Source organism: Eutrigla gurnardus, assembly GCF_963514095.1.
Source record: "Eutrigla gurnardus genome assembly, chromosome: 10".
NCBI lineage: Eukaryota > Metazoa > Chordata > Actinopteri > Perciformes > Triglidae > Eutrigla > Eutrigla gurnardus.
The window spans coordinates 1,929,484-1,949,148 of NC_139924.1; the positions used below are offsets into that span (position 1 = coordinate 1,929,484).

Genomic DNA, 19,665 nt, shown 5'->3' on the forward strand with positions numbered 1-19,665 from the left:
ATACAAGGGACATAGCATTCTTTAATTTACCGGCACTGATGTAAAATGCTGACATTAGCCTACGTCATTCTAGTTCAAGAAAGTTGAGGAACAGAATGAAGCCTTCTGTGTCACTGTGCAAGTACAAAATGAGGTCTTCTTTACAGTAACTGTAACTGGATATCAGATTAAGTTAGAAATTGGCAAGATGAACAAGCTATTAGATTCTGGTGACCTTTTTAGTTAATGACACTAGGTGCTGATCTGCTTATTATTAGGAATCATTGTTCTTAATCAGAATCAAAGTCTGACATGTCTTCTTCAATCCAGCATGATGTTCATTTAGTACATTATAGTCCATTTAGAGTCAAACAGACAGAAAGCAGGGGATGCTTTAGGGGCGGGGCTACCTGGTGATTGACAGGTCGCTACCACGCTACCAATGCAGTTAGCTACAAAGATGTCTTTAACGCTGTAAAGTTGAACCTTGAATTATGAAGCTAACTTTGTTAGCAGCTTCACACCAGAATCCAGATGGATCCAGATCCAGTAACGTTGGTGCTCGGGATGCCGCTCTGCTGCTTGTGTTCATCAGATCCACCCGTCGCTCCTCCACAGTCCAAATATGGTCTGTAACTGATTTTTACACTGGTTGTAGCAATCTCAAGATGGCAACAGTCGAAATCCAAAATTGTGATCTTGAGGCTTCAAAAATGGAGTCCACAAACTAGGGCTGCACGATTCGGGAAAAAATGTGAATCACAATTTTTTTTGCTTAGAATTGAGATCACGATACTCTTGCATGATTTTTTTCCACAAAATGTTTATTGCACTGATGAACTTTAACAAAACAAAAAAACGTTTGTTGCTTTGGCAGAGCCATAGTAGTAGTTCTATCATTGGAAGATAAGTAATTTTTACAAAAGTAAAGAGAACAATTTTTTCTGTGGACACGTATTAGGTACGTGTCCACAGAAAAAAAATGTAAACGCGAGTGGACGCGCCGCTTCCCAGTATTGCACGCTTGGTGGGCTCCCACTAGAGGATGATTGACAGGCGCTCTCCTTCATACAATCACGCACACACTTCATGGCTGCACCTGATTGGACGATCGCTTTCACAGCTGTCCTGTCTGCTCCGGGGTTCACGCAGACCAACATGGCGGCTCGTTTGGAAACTTTCTCTTATTTTACGAAAATAGTTCACCGAAAGGTGTTTCTGAAAACATTTTAAGCGAGAAATAAGCTATGCAGTTGCTGAATCTGTCTTTATTTTAGATCGACAACATTCAGTTTAGAAGATTTTCGCGAACGCTCGCGAGCGTTCCCGGCGCAATGAATGGGACGCGGGGAAACACCGCTGCCTGTGGACACGTACCTTCTCTCTTTCCAAACACTCAACTGCAGGCGGCTTCCTCCACTGAATCACGTGTTGTAAAGACGCTTTACCATAGGTTGAGGGAGGAGGCAGCGGCAGTGCTGCGTTTGGGGGCGCTTCAAAAAATGTGGCGCTTTTTGATGCAGCTCAAGATATAAAATGCTTCAGAATCGCTGTGTGTAGAAATGAGATCACGTGTATGTGTGAATCGAGATCGCGATTTTTTAACTATTTTTTGTGCAGCCCTACCACAAACCAAGGGGTGAAGTCATCATGACTATGTCCACTTCTTATATACAGTCTATGATTTAGATACCTAATTGTGAGGTCCACCGAGCACAAAGGACCAGATGGTAAATGTTGTTTAGCTGGCAGAGAAGCGTTTAGAGATCTCCAGAAGAATGGAGGGGACTCAAAGAGAAAAAATATCACAACTGAAAGTGGGCAAAATGGACATTATTTAAAAAAAAAAAAATAACAAGAATACAGACAGAACCAACTGATTTGGATGAAGGCACTAAGACAAAAGATGAACTGCTAAAACGTAACTCCCAAACCAATACTTTGTCTCTTTTTTTGTATTATTTTGATTGTGGGTAGTTGTTTATGTAAGTGTGTAGATGATGAAATTATCAATAAAAATAGCTACCCTGATAGAAATGCCACAAACTGACCTACAAACCCAATCAAGCAAACTCATAATAACAGCTTAGGAAACTGAGCTACACTACTGTTCCTTATTTGCCAAAGAACGAAGTAAAGCTCCAAGTTGTATGAGACTGTTTTTATAATCAACCCACAAGCAGTCTGAATGTGGTGGCAAACAAACAAAAAGTTCTAGACGCAAAGCTCGAGCAGAATAACTCAATAATCAGCTTTGCCTCAGCTTTGCCATTGTTTGGAGGAGCCAAAGAGCAAAAGGCTGTTTTTCCAAAGTCTCAGGATGAGGTGACACCATACCTTGTCTCAGGTTTGTCAGTGACACGTAGCCCCTGAACCTTAAAAGGCTTGGACGGTAAAAAAAAAAACAGGGTTGGACTGAAGCCAACAATGATTGTTAGCAGTCAGACAATCAGACAGGTTGTAAACAAGCCAAGTCAAGTCAGACTATGTGCATGTGTGCATGAAGGAGTGAATCCACATAGTGTAAAGGTCTTTGAGTGGTTGGAAGACTACTACGAACGTTGTATAATGCAGACCATTTACCATTTGCAGGTAGAATTGAATATATAATTGCACACAACTATGAGCGCAAACTACTGCAAAGTTAGTAATTTTACTCTTCTCTTCCAAATAACTTTGCTAAACCTATTGTTAGTGATTCCGAGATCTTAGCAACTAGGCCTACTTTTTGAGTCTAATGTTATTACAACCGATAGAAACAACGGCCACAGCTAAAAAAAAAAAAAAAAAAGTTGTAATAAACTGTATGTGACCAAGTGTATCAACACTAACAGCTTAAATGTTAGCTAGCCAACTCTCAAGTTGACCCACCAGTTATATGAAAGGCTTGTGCTTTCTTATCTGCCTTTGTAAAGTGTCAGAATCTATCACCTGTGAGTTAACCTGCAAATAGAAGACAACGGCTACCAGTACTCTACCTCATTTTAAAAAAGGTCTGACAAATTCTAACAAAATGATAAGACTGGTTACCTGTCTGTCTCTACATGTCAGCCCTGTGATAGACTGGTTACCTGTCTGTCTCTACATGTCAGCCCCGTGATAGACTGGTTACCTGTCTGTCTCTACATGTCTCCCTGTGACAGACTGGTTACCTGTCCATCTTATATGTTCAATCTGAACAAAAACCAAAGTGCAAAAATGGTTTGCTAGTCACTGCTGGTTGCCTGGCATGTACACACCTATACAATGGTGATGATAAATGTGATAACTAAAAAAATTGAGGATGGGGAGCACATGTGCCTGGGGGGTTAATTAGCAGTACAAATCCAGTTCATACACCGTACCTCCCAGTCTGTGCGGGATGGACTGGTGTTGATTACTTGATGGGTCAAATGAGAATAAAAGTGAGGTTCAAGCTTGCCGATGTCATTGAACCTGATTCAGCTAAACTGATGTTGACACATGGATATAACATCATGGCTCCTGGTGAAGAGGCCTATCAAACAGTCTCTTTGTGTGTCACAGTTTTGAGCTGCAGGCTCACAGGACGTAATCACATGAGCTTTTTTTGCATGCAACACAGAATGATCTTATCCAGCGTTTTGTTTAAGTACAACACTCCCCTCAGTAGTTTCATGGTGATAAACTGATCTTCCTCTTTGGCTTGGAGAGCCCAGGATTGTATAAAATGACATTTGTGTAAGAATGGAGCCTTGTATGCGCTAACAAGGAGCACCTGAATGAAATGTACAGCTGTGTTTGTTTGTTCAACTACACACAAAAAAAACATTACCACAACAGATAGTTGATATTGTCAAACCTCCCTTATTCCATTATGCTAGTCATTTAACCCTCGTAAAAGGATCTGTCCCAACTAGGGATGCAAATTATCGAGTAATTCATTAATCGATAGTTGTTTCATCTTATCGATCGATGATCGATTAATTGATAAGCGGCAATTCTTCTGAGAAGCTGAATTTCCCTCTGAATAGGTTCTATCTACTGTATACATAACATAAAATGGTATCTTCCTTATGATATAAAGAAAAATGCAAATCATATTTTGAATAATTTCATTTTAATGCATCAATTTGGGGAGTTTGGAGAACCAAAATATGACATCGTTTCCTGACCAATTTCTTACAAACTGCTGGTACTGATACAAATGTTGACATACTAAATGGGGTTGAGGAGTTTAAGCATTCAAGAAAAGATGAAAACAAAAATGACTAAAACACAGTGACGTATGTGAACGGGGCTATACGCGCCGTCAAACTGGCCAGCTGAGGGGGGGTCGGCACGGGGGACGCCTTGCCACGGCGACGGGGGAAAACAGAACGTTGATGAGCCAAACCAGCCGCGAGGATTTCCCCTTAGAATAAGCGCTGCTGCCCTCCTGTTTAGGCCTATCTTTAGAGCCGCTAGTTAAGGCCATTTGCCTTGATAAAATAATTTTGGGCGAACATTGAGACTATGGCGGCCTAAATTAGACGATGGCGTCCGAAATTAGACTATGGCGGTGTGCCATAGTCTCGTCAATGTGTGGGAAACACCACTTCTCGTTTTTTTGTTGTTGTCATTAGAGCCCTGCTTCGCTTGTGTTCGCGCATGTGCGTCAAGTACGTCTGCCGTCAAGCGCGACCTCACGTGGACTGGCGGGGAATCACAGGTTCAAAACGCAATTAATTGCAATTAATTTATTTTAATCGAGTAATTTCTTATCGAAAATTAATCGATAACCGATTAATTGTTTGCATCCCTAGTCCCAACCATACAGGACCAGCAACACCTGAGACACACAGGCAAGCCATAGCGATACATCCACCGTAAACATTGGCGCATGCTACCGCTAGCGTAAACGGCATCCTCTCGTCGCTCTGCAAGTAGGCATTGACAGAGCTCATTAGCATTTAAAGGTGCAGGCACAGAATCAGCCTGTTCTCAGGAGAGCTCATTTGAGCAACTTTTAGACAGCTGAAATTCAAGACCATGGATGGGTTTGGGGCAATGCATATCGAGTACAGTATTGTTGGACCTCTGACAGCTGTGTGGAATTGATGAAAATCAGTATAATAGGGGACCTTTAATGACCCTGCAGACCCATGTTAACCCACACATATGATTTTAATTAATTTGGCTCATTAAACATCTGGAACATGCACATATTTGACATTTGTGCCAGAAAAATTACTCAAAAACTTTTGCTTTGTATCATTTTCCTCTGATCTTAAAATTGATGAATTGACTTGTTTCTGCCCAATTATGGTTGTATTCATGGTTATAACTACCTGAATTGCAATCGAAAGCACTTTCAACTAATTTTCTTCTCCACTCTCCATCCTTTGTACCACCCGCTATCCTCCTCTACCCTAAGCTATGTAAGCGGTAATCGGGACTAATCCTGGGGGGAAGTGGGTCAGTTGAGCTTTTTGATTTGCATAGAGGAAGGTCAGGTCAATCATTCATTCGAGCTCAGAGTGGCCCGCAGACCCTTATCATTAAAACCTCCTTCTGAGAGGTGTAAGCTCTCTAACTGCTGGGTAAGAAGGGGTCATGTATCCATGCTCATTTGTCGCATAATCACTGGGACAATGACCTCCAGTTAGCATACGATAATATAAATATATATAAAATAAAAAGATGGCATCTTATTCCTGTCACTTTTACTAAACAGCTGTTAAATGAACATTGTTAAATGCTTGAGAGTGAAATATGTCTGGCATATTATTGTAAACCAGGACTTCATTGCATCAGGTTCATTTGAACAAATAGTGCCCCCTTTTGGTAAAAGCCAGTACTTTCAGAAGTTTCACACCTGGGCTTCACCAAGTGTGAAACTAAAGAAACGAAAGTGGTATGCCTCTGTGCTGATGACTGCAACTATGGCTTCATTCAGCCTGACTCAGCACCTAGATATTGATCCCTTCTGGAGAAGTGTACCCCCAATACAAGCACCAAGCTTCAAACCAGTATGTGCAAGGACAGCGTCATTGTCTTACCGTGGAGTTCCTGATGGGGGAGTCGTACAGCCCGTTAATGCTCGGCTCCCATTTGGAAGAGCTGAATGCTTTGCTGCTGCTGCTGCTGCTGAAGGCCTCCTGTGTGGAGCTCCGTGAGAGGGCCTCCTGAGTAGAGCTCCGGGACAGGCCTGAGTAGCCCGAGCGAGAGCTACTGCTATACGAGTCGGCCACATCGCTGGCCCGACTGCGGTAGCTCCGCAGGGCACTGGTGGAAGAAGACGGGGTGGAGGAAGAGGAGGAGACATCATTGAGGACCAGAGAGGCCAGGTCTCTGCTCAAGTCACTCTGGGACACCGATTTCCGTCGGTTCAGCAAGATGCTGGAGGCCACCGGTGAAGAGGAGAGGTAGCTGGACTTGGCTGAAGAAGAAGAGTAGGAACTGTAGCCGGTATAGGCAGATCCCCCACTCAGCCCCGACCCTCCATAGCTCTTGACGGGGGTCCTGCTGAGGCTCTCGCTCCGACGGCTGCTGATGCTGCTGCTTCCAAGGATGTCAGTGCGCGGGATGGTTCGACCCCGGTCGCGGTCTGGGTCTGAAGAGGTGCTGTAGTTGTGGCTGCGTGTGGCAGAACTGCTAAGATAGCTGGAGGAGGAATAACCTGAGGAGGAGGTGGAGGAGTAGGTGGGGGACTTATAGGAGGACAGCCTGTCACGCTCACTGTAGGAGCTCAGGCCCGGGGTTAGGGAGGAGCTGTAGGAGCTGTAGTGGCTGGTGTAGGAGGGGCCAGCGTAGCGCTTGGCGGTGGATGAGACACGGGACATTCTGCTGCTGCTGGTTTCTCAGCCACAGGGTGGGAGAGCCTCTGGAAGACTGCATCGACTGCAAACACACACAAGGATTGGTTCATCAGCAACAATCAAATCAATACGTACTCTACAGCAACAGCACTTATCCTAGCTTCACTAAACTATTCTGCTTTTAAAAAAGGCAGAAGGATTGTATTTGAAAGATATATCCAGGATGTCAAACTGATTCAGCAGTGAAAACGGGTTAAAAAAATAAAGAAGCAAAAGGCTAATGTTACAGATCACCACATCACAGGTGCTCAGGTGCTTGTTCTTGGTGCTGTTGTTTTTCAAAGTGGCTGACAATATTATGGAAAGGACCCATACCTTTTTGTTAAAGAATAATATATAGTAATATATAATATAATATGTATAATATTTTGTCTCTACAGCTGTTTCCTCCTCTGCTTCTCTGATGTCTGACTCTCGCTCCTCTACCCCCTAACTCAGGGGTTCATTTCACCCGAACCAAGTTGGTGATTGTTGAAAAGTGGAAAGATGAATCAAGGTGATTTTGGTGAGTTTTATTTTGTTTCTGTCAAGTTTGAATGAAGTGTGTTTTACAATAGGTAAAATGTATGTTTCTTTCCCCAAATTGTGTCTGGTATATATAGGGAAAGAGATATAGCCTCGGATTTGAGTTAAAAGCTTTTACTCTTTAACAAAAAGGTTGAATAGGGAGCCTTTTTTTATTGTTACAATCATTAAAAAGTACTTTCAGTGTACATTCAGTAGCTAGCATAGCATATGCCTTAACATACAGTAGAGCCTACTCTGTTAATATATCTAGGTAAAAAGGTAAGAGACACCTCCTTCAAACCTCTCCAGGTAACGAGTATCACAACGCTTCACCATGACTAGCTCCAAATCCAGAAAACCTGAAATAGTGGAAATCTGAATAGGAGTCTATGGAGCAAATAGTTGTGGGACTCTGGTCAGAGCTGCATGATTCTAAGATACAATTGGCCAGTCAGTGTTCCAGGTGCCGGACTTTGCAAAGGTTGCCCTCAAACAATTCCATTAAAGCAAAGTTTTATCCCCATGTACACTGTGAAAGTCATGGGGAAAAAATCTGTTGACAAAACCACCAGAAAGCTAAAACAGTGTGAGTGGAATTAGGTGAAGGATGTGATTTGCCCTGTGACATGTCACTTTAATAAATTATAATAATCTCATAATAATCTCATTCTCAAATAATGTCTGCTTTATGTTTTAGGTCACAGAACCTACTGACCTCTCTCAAGGGGGGATTTTTTTTTTATTAAAAAGGCAACTTTTTTGCATCCATTGCATGGATGCACCACAACTTAACCCTCCTGCTATCCTTCTGGTCAATTCGATCCCGTTCAATGTTTGTGTGAGTGTCTGTGAATGTGTCTGAAACCAGCCTTGTGTGTAAAGTGCTTTGAGCTATTGGAAGACTAGAAAGAAGCTATATAAATGCAGGTCCATTCACCATTACATTGTATTCACAATGGTTTCATTGGTAGCACTGTTAATCCTCTAGACCGGAACACATCACATACAGTATAGATGAAGGGTGTCATGGCTGTGTGCTTATCTAGTGACATACAGTGGTCTGAATGATGCCCATCTCCAGGCTTTCCCAGTGCACAATAGGGCTTTGACTTTTGCCCAAAAATCATATTCGAAGTTCGTTTGTTTATTAATATTAATATTAGAATATATTAGAATATTTATTAATCATATTTTGACCATTAAATGCCTTCAGTAAGACCTATATGGTATGGTACTTAAGTTGTATATGTTTTGTCCACCAGAGGGCAGTGTATCAGTCAACGTCAATAGGCAGGAAATGATGTTTTCAGAACCTTTATTTATTTAAGGTCAGACACAAACTGTGTATGCATTCGGTTTCATCAAAATAAAGATAAATAAGCCATCAAAAATAAAGTCAAATAAGCCAGTCAGGCTAAACTGAAAAGACAAAATAAAGGTAGGCCTAAAAACGAAACCCCATCCTACCAGCCATTAACGGCCCATTAACAAATTGTTTCGCTCACATAAAGATCTCGCTGGCTGCAGTTTATTTGGCTACAGACTTTTTTAAGTTATTCGCCAAAAATACCAGGTGATTCACATGTTCAGACATCATTGGGGCCGTCAGTGCCGACTGTTCGGCAGGGTTCGCGGAGCGTAATTGTGGGCTCACGGAGCCGTGTGCTGCCCGGTGTCGGTGAGAGCTCCAGGCTGCTTTCGGACATTATTTGGGCCGTCAGTGGCGACTGTTCGGCGGTGTTTGTTTGCCTATTTACGGGCAGTATTCCGGGCGGCGCGTCTTAGAGTTTACGTTTCTCGGGACGGAGCGCAAGTGCGGGCTGTTGTCGATGTTGACGCGGCCATTGTTCATTATAAGGTCACCTATAGGAGCCCAGATGACCAATGATAGCCTCACGATTCACACAACTTCACCAGGTGTGGAAAAAGCCTCGGAATCTGAATTGAAAACAACGTTCAAGACATTTACAAAAAATAATTCCCATAACAGGTTCGAATATTAAGGGCTGCCTAATATTCGTTCGAATATATATATATTTTTTGATATTCGAATTATATTCGAATAACGAAGTTCGGAGTCAAAGCCCTAGTGCACAACTGGTTACACTGCTGCTATACCATGATCCCCCATCATGCAACACTGAGCAGAATGATCTCATATCCAGTAGAGAAAGATCTGAAGTGGCACATTTAGCACCAGCTAGCATGCTTGCTATTATCATAGACTGAATAAGAAGTGTACAAGGTCATCATCACCCATTGGTTAGTGGACTACGGTTTTGAAGTCTTGAGTTCAACATTTAGCCCATCGCCATTTTGGAAATTTTGCAACCAGTGTAGGAAGTGATTTGGACTGTGGAGGAGCGATGGGTGGATCTTTCAAACACAATCAGCAGAGCGGCACCCTGAGCAGCACCCTTACTGGATCTGGATCCATCTGGATTCTGGTGTGAAGCTGCTAACAGAGTTAGCTTCATATTTCAAGGTCAACTTTTCAGCTAAGTGTTAAAGTCCTCTTGGAAGCTAAGTAGCTATGCCGTGATAGTGACCTGTCAATCAGCAGGTAGCCCCGCCCCTAAAGCATCCCCTGCTTTCTGGTCTGGTGGACTCTAAATGAACCATAATGTACTAAATGAACTTCATGCTGGATTGAAGAAGACTTGAAACTAGAGATTGAGACCATAAACTCATGGTTACAATGTTTACTGAGATAATACATCAAGAGAGAAGTAGGACCATTTTCTCATAGACTTCTATACAACCAGAGAGGAGTCGCCCCCTGGTGGCCAGCAGAGAGAATGACAGTTTAATGCACCTCAGCATTGACTTATCAGATCCGGACATTGCTGCGTGGCTGATACACTCTGTAGGCATGATCTAATTCTCAAGGAAGGCACGGTATTTTCTTCTGAGCTTTACAGTACTTAGCCACTTACTTGGAAAACGCAGCCGTCAACTCTCCTACCAGCTTGAACCCCATTCTCAAATCAAGGAGATAAATATAAATAAGGAACAGAATATCTCCTGACTATTTTGATGTCTCAAATAGCAAATCCCCTCTCTTGCAGCCCACCACTGGCTCGCCTCGGTATAGTGTGTCTCCCATTGCTATAATGGGAGAGTCCAGCGTGGTGTTGGAGGGAAAGCCGGGCACACTGTGTTCCTGTTGCGGCCAAGGCAAAGAGAGGCTCTTGTTCACATACACAGCATCCAGCGTCTGAATAAATAAAAGTATCTGGTGTTGTTGATCCGTGTTGAGTTCAGTGAGGGAGGCTCCTATTTCTTTAATCTTTCTCTCTCCCCTCTCTCTCTTAAATCTCTCGCCTTTCCTTGCGAGTGCTCCTCCTCCTCCTCCTTAATACCATTTCCCCTCCTCCTGGGGCTTTATCGCTCTCTCTCTCTCTCTATCACAGGTTTATCAATAATTCAGCATATGGATCTGGAGTAGACAGACAGGCAGCATGCTGGAGACAAGCCAAGACACACACAGAGGCTGGCCGTTGGGTTGAGTACTGCTAAGCCAGCCAGGCTAACAGCACAGAGAAGCTGACTGCTTTCAGTAAGCTGGCTAAAGGCAGGCTTGGTAGATGTGTGAGGTTTGTTTCTATAATTTGCCAGCTTGGATGGTTATTTTGGCTCTGTGATACATGGACACTCGTCTCTGACAGATCTTCTTTGCCTCTGGATTGACTCGTCACACTTATTATTGGTGCAAACAAGCATCAACAGTCTGAGTCACCTATCATACTCATGTTTGAGACTGGAGGTGATCAATTCATGAATGAACAAGTCTACAGCATTAAATCCTGAAGCGTCATTCAGTAGCTCCTCCATGATGAATAAGAGGCCGCACAATCAGCTGTGATAGTGAGTGACAGTATTTTACTTCCTGTTACAAAAACGATAATTAAAGTGGCAGTCCGTAACATTATCTATGTAACTGTCTTTTAAGTTCCTCTCTATCAAAGAGTGAGTTAAAACATGGTGGTTGATCATGTGACCACTAATGAAAGTACTTGCTGCTTTGTCCAGAAATAGGATCTCCGTGTCTGTGGCCACATTCCCACTAAACTCTAAATGAGTTTGATCTTTTTCCGTCAGTCAGCAGCGGTTGGTCTGCAGGTGGAGCTACTCATGGACGTATGCTGCGTTTACTTGGAATGGGAAACTGCAACTTCTAACTGCTGTTAGAAAAGTGTTTGACCAGGTACATTTCATTACTGCTGACTCACAATGGAGGATCAACAGGCAGAGTTAAAGTTTATTTCGATCATATCAGGATAATATTGTGAAATCGCAATTATTTTGGCGGGATAATTGTGCCATGATATTTTCATCACATCCAATGCCTGGTTTATACACTGCTAAAAAAAAATTAACGGAACACTTAATCATCACAAATCTAATCAAATCAAACTTTATTTATAGAGCACTTTTCATACACCGGGTGTGCAGCACAAAGTGCGTTAAACAAGAAAGATAAAAACAATAAAGAAAACCCCTCCCTCCCACCCTCCATACTACATACACGCACACACACACACACACACACACACACACACACACGCGCACACACACACACGCACACACACACACACATCTGCACACTCTTACTACTGGCAATAGGGAGACATGGCAAGGCACTAAGGATGGAGGGAGCGCCGTCGTTGGGGCCATCACAGTATAACAACAAGTCAGGTAAAATTCAGGGAGAGCAATGTGTCCATTTAGGAAGTAGAAGTGATTGTGAATCAGTTTCAGTGGTGGAGGTAAAAGCAAGACAACCTCCGAAGAGGAGCTGACTGATTCTTCTCTAGTTCTGGTTCTGCTAGTCTTCTTGTCACTACTTGTAGCATGAGGCGGTACCTGCAGCCCAATCAGGTCCACAGTAGTCCAGCTCCTCCAGGATGTCTCTCAGAACAGTCTTCAGGCTGCAGGTACCGCCTCATGCTACAAGGAGCCTGGTCTTCTGGGTTACATCATCACATTATATACTGTATACTCGGTAGTATGGGCATTGCAAAAAACAGTGCACTCTGCTGGGCAAATTATGCAATGACCCCATTGTCCTATATATTCTAGCAGCACCTTCTATATGAGATACATTATTATATCTGCAGGTATCAGCTCTGACACTGATATATCTGCTAATATAGGCTTATATCAGCTGCTTCAATCGTCAGACGGATCGGTCGGGCTTCTCCATGAACCCCTGACTTTGGCCTTGGGTGAACTTCATCTCAACTGCCTCATGCATGCACCGTTGTGTTTCACAGCCAGACCCAGGGCAGCAGAGTGAAACAAGCTCAGGCTAGCCTGCTGGGCGAGCTGCTAAAAGTGAAGTGCAAACAGCAAATCCGACCCGTGGGAGTAACACCAACACACAACATGGACACACAGGAGTGAGGAGATGATAGCAAACTATGGACTTCACTTGTGAGAGGGGATGTCTCCACGGAAACAACAACAACAACAACACACACACACACACACACACACACACACACACACACAAGCTACTCTGCATTTTCAGCCTCTCCTAAGGTTGTGTTAACCAGAGAACCTCAGGGGCGCAGAGAATGTTGATGTTTTTAAAAAGAGACTCAAGACCCACCTTTTTAATCAGGCTTTTAACTGACATGTTTTCTAATTTCTTTTATGCTTCTTACATTTTTTATTATTATTCTATTTTAGCTTATCCTGTTTTACTGTTTTATAAATTGTATTTATTTTTATTGTTTTATTTATTGGGTCAATTTTATTCTATACATTTTGATACATTTGACTGTTTTTATTGTTTTTATTCCCTCAGTTTTTAGCTTTATCTTATTTTACTGTTTTAGCACCTCGGTCTTCCAGTGTTTCCTCCTGGGGGCCTACCACACCGGGAGTTGTTTCTGGTTCACCGTTGGGGGTGCTGTCCCGTGGACAGCCCTGGCCCGGGTGGCTGGAGAGGTGTGGAGCCTCTTGTCTGCCTGGGCTGGGGTGGTCCCTGGGGCGGTGCCCCCTGCAGTCATGGACCATGATTCCCCTCGGTGTGCACGGCCCCCAAAGGTAGCTTCTTCCTCGCCTCAGATCTCGGTGCCCAGCCATGTCTCCTCAGCAACAGCTAGTGTATGTGTGTGGGTGTGCGTGGGTGTGTGTGTGTATGTTTGTGTGTGGGTGTGTATGTCTGTGCATATGTGTGGCGTGAGTGTATATGTCTCTGTGTATCTCTGTGTGTATATTTGTGGGGGTGGGAGGCTTGGGTTTCATGGTGTTCTTTGTTGTTCATACCTTTTTTCGTTTTGTTCGCTTTTATTTTCTGTGAGGCACTTTGTGCTACTTTTAAGTATGAAAAGTGCCATGTAAATAAAGTTTGATTTGATTTGAGTAGTTACCATAGCTACCGCTAAATGCTGCTTGTTGCTACCGGCAACCTGCATTTTCACTACCAGATCCAGAAAGCAGGTTTTGAGTTTGTTAACCCTGAGAAGAGGGATACTCTGAGTTTTCCGTTCCAGAAAGAGAGGTAACTCAACCTTTAGGTCAGTTACCATGATAACTGACTCTGTGAACCTAACCTGCTCACTAGCAGGTTTGCTTCAACAAACCCTGAGTTTCTCCTACATGTCTCCGCCCTTTTCTGGAATCTGAACCAACTCTGAAAACATGTGCCGTCCTTTCCTCGTCAACCTAATCGATATGGAAATAAAAGTGATTCTAGCAGCTTCACGTCAGGAGAGGATTTTGATTACTTACACTGCAAAAATGGAATTTCAAGAAAGTAAAAAAAGCCTTGTATCAAGAAAATAAGTCTTATTTTTTGTCCAAAAAGAATATTAATCTTGTCAAGCAAGTTTTGCATTAGAAAAAATATCTCATTTTAAGAAAGTATGCCTTACTTTTTCTTGATAAGATATTCCAGCTAATTTTGAGCTAGAATGAACCAGAAAAAGAGTATAAAAATGTTTTACGATCAAACCCAGCGGGGCACCAAGATTATTTGCCTTATTTTAAGAGTAAGACCATTTGCACAACATCTCAATTCAAGAATGCCATGAAACAAGGACAAAAGTTTTTATTATTAATATTTTCATTTTCATTACAGGACAGTTGCTTGGTGAGATTGAAAACCATATGGGATATTATGCTGCAAACCAGCTGCAACATGATGTTTAGTTGCTATGCTGCTACAATAACTGATGTATTATTATTTTGATAGTGAGGTTCAAATCAAAACTGGCTTTTCAATCTGTTTGATTATGATGGATCTGGAATGCAGAAGTGCCCTTTTTTTTTTGGATGTTGAATTGAGCAATGCAAAGTTAATAAAAAAAATTAACTGGGGCGGTCGGTGGCGCAGTGGATAAGGCAGCCGCCCCATGTACGGAGGCTTAGCCTCGACATGGAGATCAGTGGTTTGACTCCCGGCCCGGCAATTTCCTTCACGCATGTCTTCCCCCTTTATCTCCCCTTTCCACACTGTCTCTCTCATAATAAAAATAAAAAAGGCTTGCATGGCACTCCAGCCATAAAAAAATAAATAATAATAATTAACTGAGAAAGTTTCAAGTCAAGTATCTTGATTTAAGACATCACTTTTATATTTGTTATGCTGTTTTAAGAAATTATGTCTTATTTTAACTACTTTTATGCTCATTATCAATCCCAGATTAAGGTGTAATTTCTTAAATTAGTAAAGAGACTTAAATTCTAATTTTGAGTAATTTAATCTTGAATTAGTGTTTTTTTCATTGCTTGTTTTAGAAGAATTTGGATTAGTTTAAGATTTTCTGTCTAGTTTAAAGTCTCATTTTAGTCTTTCGGAGCTAAGAAATTTGGGCTTATTTTAAGAATTGCTTGTCAAGCAAAAAAAGCTTACCCCATTGGCAGATTTTTTTGCTTGATACAAGATAATTTGATTGAATATGAGAATATTTTACTTCTTTCTAGAAGGGCTGTTTTTGCAGTGTAGAAGGAAATTACCGTTTTTCTACCGATCACATATCTAAACAATATTCTCCAATATTTTCAACATTTCATATTGCGAACATAATCCAGATTCTTTGCAGAGCTCTTTAGATTTTTTTGCGAACGGGAGTTTTCTGAAATGTTTAAGGACATTTCTTTGTTGAAATAGATGCTTATATTTACTGTTTAATATGTGAAATATGATTAAAATCATGTGCCTTAGTCTACGTATTTGTGCTATATTCTTGCTTAATTGTCAGCTGAAGCCACTTTCTTTTTGTGCCTGGGGAATTACACCTGAGTGAGTGAGTGAGTGAGTGAGTGAGTGAGTGAGTGAGTGAGTGAGTGAGTGAGTGAGTGAGTGAGTGAGTGAGTGCATTTTCACTGCCCTGCAGCACAAATAGATAAATGTAATACAGTGACTCTGTGGTGAGTCCATGTGGATTGTTGATAAACACAAACGTTTAACTGATTCCTTTGCAGTGTGCCAAACAGCAACATTTGCAGATCTTCACCGACTCCAGCGCTGTGAGAAACGAACAGAATGGAACTCTACTGTCAGGTTTGCATGGTGTCTCTGTATTTCCACCAACTCTCGGAAAACCGTCGGCTGATTGCAGCAGGTCCTTCAGTCAGACCCCCCAGTTAAACTCTCATTCACATCATAATGATGAGTTATGCTGATCAATGCAAAAAGGTGTCACCTGACCAAGAGAACTATGTTCGCTAATAATTCTGTGTTTTCGGCTACTTGATTAATGGCCGCCAACTGGCGTTACAGCTGCTCACTTCTTCGTGTGCTGTTTGGTTCTGAACAGGTGGTGGACTCTGGGTTTCTACAGCATTTCCCCTTAAAACAGCTGGAGCCCAAAACCGTGTGGACCTGTTACGATAACTATTGTTGTTGGATGATATGTTGTCCCAGAAATAATCAACAATATTAGTGCTATTTTAAGATAATTTCATGTCCCTGACATGTTGATAATATAATAGCATATAGGCATGGGATAATATGAAAATGTCATGCCATGATTATCCTGCCAAGATTATTGCCATTCACAACATTATCCCGACAATCATCAAAAAATGCGTAAAACTTATGCTTAAAATATAAGTCTGCTTGTTGTCGGCCAGCTGATAATTAAAGTACCGGTAGGTTAGCCCCCAAATTAGAAACAATTCTGGCTGCTCTAGCTCAGAAACACTTAAGGTGGACTGACCCTTAAGGTGGACCAGTGCTATTCTCTTTTGAGTGACAAGCTGCTCCTCTGAGTCTACTTAGATTTTATTATTTTTTATATCTCTGTGAAACTCTGCTCTGTTTGAATCAGGAAAACACTAATTTAAATGTTGAAATGTAACAGGATGAATCTTTGCTTTATTAGTGAGATGTTTTATGCAAGTTATTGTTGGAACTGTCATGGTATTATTAAGGACTCATCACTGTACTTGAAGCGCACAAACATGAGTACTGGTACATCCCTGTGTTCTGCATCCATAGTCATGTATGTAGCTCTATATTGTACTATAAGTCAATATAGGGACAGAACTCACTCTGGTTGGTCGGCCTTCTTTCCAACACTTAAAAATCCATCAAACATTCTATTGCAACAATATAAACCAAAACACCTGCAGAAATACATAAGAAACAAAAGCAACATGTGTTCTTATAATAAACAATGTCAGCAGTGAATGTGGGGCTATGAGGAGGTCTCTGAGCAGCGCTGGCTTTGGTCTTACAGGAGCTATATTTACCCTGAAATGTGAGCGGATAAGAGACTGCTGATGTCTGTGAGGGCCACACAGACGCCTGCCCCCTTTCTAGTGCCAAACTGTTTCTTGTTCAAACCCGGCCTGACTACTTGGCTCTTCTAAGCTCTAGTCAGACCTTAACCAGCCTTCCCTAGCTACTGGTTAAACTGGTTTAACGTCCCCTCCACCAAGTCTTGTGTGTTGTATGTACTGCAGTATTTACAGCTAGATCCAAAGAAACTAGAAGAATGCACACGAACACTGAGGCGTGCCAAATGAAACCACTACATTAAAGAGGCTATATGAAAACATGTGGTTCATCCAAACTGTGAAACAAGAGATTAAATCAACGTGTTTACCGTAAATCCTCTAATATAGGCCGTAATATACAGACCCGGCTGCAGAAAAAAAATTAAGGGGGGGCATTACATTTTTTCAGGGGGGCAAACTTTTCAACCTACATTTTATTTGCTTCAGGCAGAACAATGGCTTCGTGACCACTGCTACAGTGCGGAGAAATAATTTTCCTCTTTCTAAAAAGGGACAGTTCATCCCAAAATCTAAAAAACAAACAAAATAGTGTAGTGCTGTGTCCATTTATTCAACTCAAGCATTTATTCAAGAAGACCGGCAACAAGGGTTGTGGCATCCACAGAGGCGATTTTAAACGCGAGTGGACGCGCCGCTTCCCAGTATTGCACGCTTGGTGGGCTGCCACTGTGGATGATTGACAGGCGCTCTCCTTCATACAATCACGCGCCCACTTCATGGTTGCACCTGATTGGACGATCGCTTTCACAGCTGTCCTGTCTGCTCCGGGGTTCACGCAGACCAACATGGCGGCTCGTTTGGAAACTTTCTCTTATTCTACGAAAATAGTTCACCGAAAGGTGTTTCTGAAAACATTTTAAGCGAGAAATAAGCTATGTAGTTGCTGAATCTGTCTTTATTTTAGATCGACAACATTCAGTTTAGAAGATTTTCGCGAGCGTTCGCGAGCGTTCCCGAGGCGGCGATTCGAGCCCGGTGCAATGAATGGGACGCGGGGAAACACCGCTGCCTGTGGACACGTACATTCTCTCTTTCCAAACACTCAACTGCAGGCGGCATCCTCCACTAAATCACGTGTTGTAAAGACGCTTTACCATAGGTTGAGGGAGGAGGCAGCGGCAGTGCTGCGTTTGGGGGCGCTTCAAAAATGTGGCGCTTTGTGATGCAGCTCGAGATATAAAATGCTTCAGAATTGCTGTGTGTAGAAATGAGATCACGTGTATGTGTGAATCGAGATCGCGATTTTTTAACGATTTTTTGTGCAGCCCTACCGAACACCACAGCTAACTAGCGACTAGAGCAACTGCGACCATGAACGTCAAGTACTAACAGCGTCCCTCTCATGAGTATGACTCAATGACCCGCCCCCTCAACACCTGTAATTGGCCAGCACGTTGCCTTTGTTCGTTGATTGGATTGGTTGAATTGTATGATCGACAAACTGAGATAGGAATAGTAGAGCGTTGGCCACTCCAAGGTAAAAAACAAAACCCAAATAATTTAAACAGCTTCCAGCCCAGGGCGGGCACGGCTGACTCTGTGGGCGGGCACGGCCCGCCAATGCACGCCCATGCCGCCGGGACTGGGCCTAGGCCTTTATTGGAAGGAGGCCAGAATTAGAGACAGGCCCCTATTTCTATTTGAGCAAAACGGACTACCAGTAGAATGAATAAAAAACAGATTTTGTGTCTATTTGAACCAAACAACGTTTACAGCTTGCCAGTATTGCACGCTTGGTGGGCTGCCACTAGGAGGATGATTGACAGGCGCTCTCCTTCATACAATCATGCGCACACTTCATGGCTGCACCTGATTGGACGATCGCTTTCACAGCTGTCCTGTCTGCTCCCGGATTTCAAACCGACCAACATGGCGGCTCGTTTGGAAACTTTCTCTTATTTTACGACAATAGTTCACCGAAATGTGTTTCTGAAAACATTTTATGTGAGAAATAAGCTATGCAGTTGCTGAATCTGTCTTTATTTTAGATCGACAACATTCAGTTTAAAAGATTTTCGAGAGCTTGGGGGAGGCAGCCGCGCGCCGTCTCTCAACACTCGCCGTGAGGCGAATGCATTGCAGGGCTTCTTACATACCGTAAATCTAATATAGCTTCAGCTAAAATCTCCGCGACGCAAAATCATTACACGGCTGACAATGAATGGGAAGCGTGGAAATAACGCTGCCCGTGGACACTTGCCCGGCCTCCATTAGAGACCGGCCGTTATTTACCTCCGCCGACAGCGAGACCAGCCAATGTTAGAGACCGGCCGGTAATAGAATACAGGCCAGTATTAGAGGATTTACGGTAGTTGTCCTGGCCCCTCCAGCAGCACCTTCCAAAGCTCTGGGGTTCTGAGTGGAACCGCTCTGTCATCATTTCCATCCTTGAAGCTACTTTATTAAACTCTCAAAATGTTTTCCATAATGACCTGCATTTTCTGCTACAAAGAAATTCTTACTGCTCGTACCTAATGAAACCCTGGAGAAGCAGTCAATTAGCATGTAGCATTAGCAGCATCTGTTGGTGAATCAAGTGGCCAGCTGGGACTGATGCTAAACACTCGGTCAATTAGTTACAATGACAGGACCTCTTCATTGGCAC

At 42.6% G+C, this 19,665-nt stretch overlaps 1 protein-coding gene across 9 annotated transcripts in view; it reads right to left on the reverse strand.

The window, feature by feature from the left end:
* The window catches only part of usp2a (ubiquitin specific peptidase 2a), a 55,153-nt gene that overhangs the window by 26,390 nt on the left and 9,098 nt on the right, over positions 1 to 19,665 (reverse strand). For all 9 annotated transcript variants that reach the window (XM_084019970.1, XM_084019967.1, XM_084019966.1 and 6 more), the window contains one exon: positions 5,979 to 6,819. In XM_084019970.1, the coding sequence (XP_083876096.1) occupies positions 5,979 to 6,761 (783 nt within the window). In that variant the 5' untranslated portion in view covers positions 6,762 to 6,819. The remainder of the gene's footprint in view (positions 1 to 5,978; positions 6,820 to 19,665) is intronic.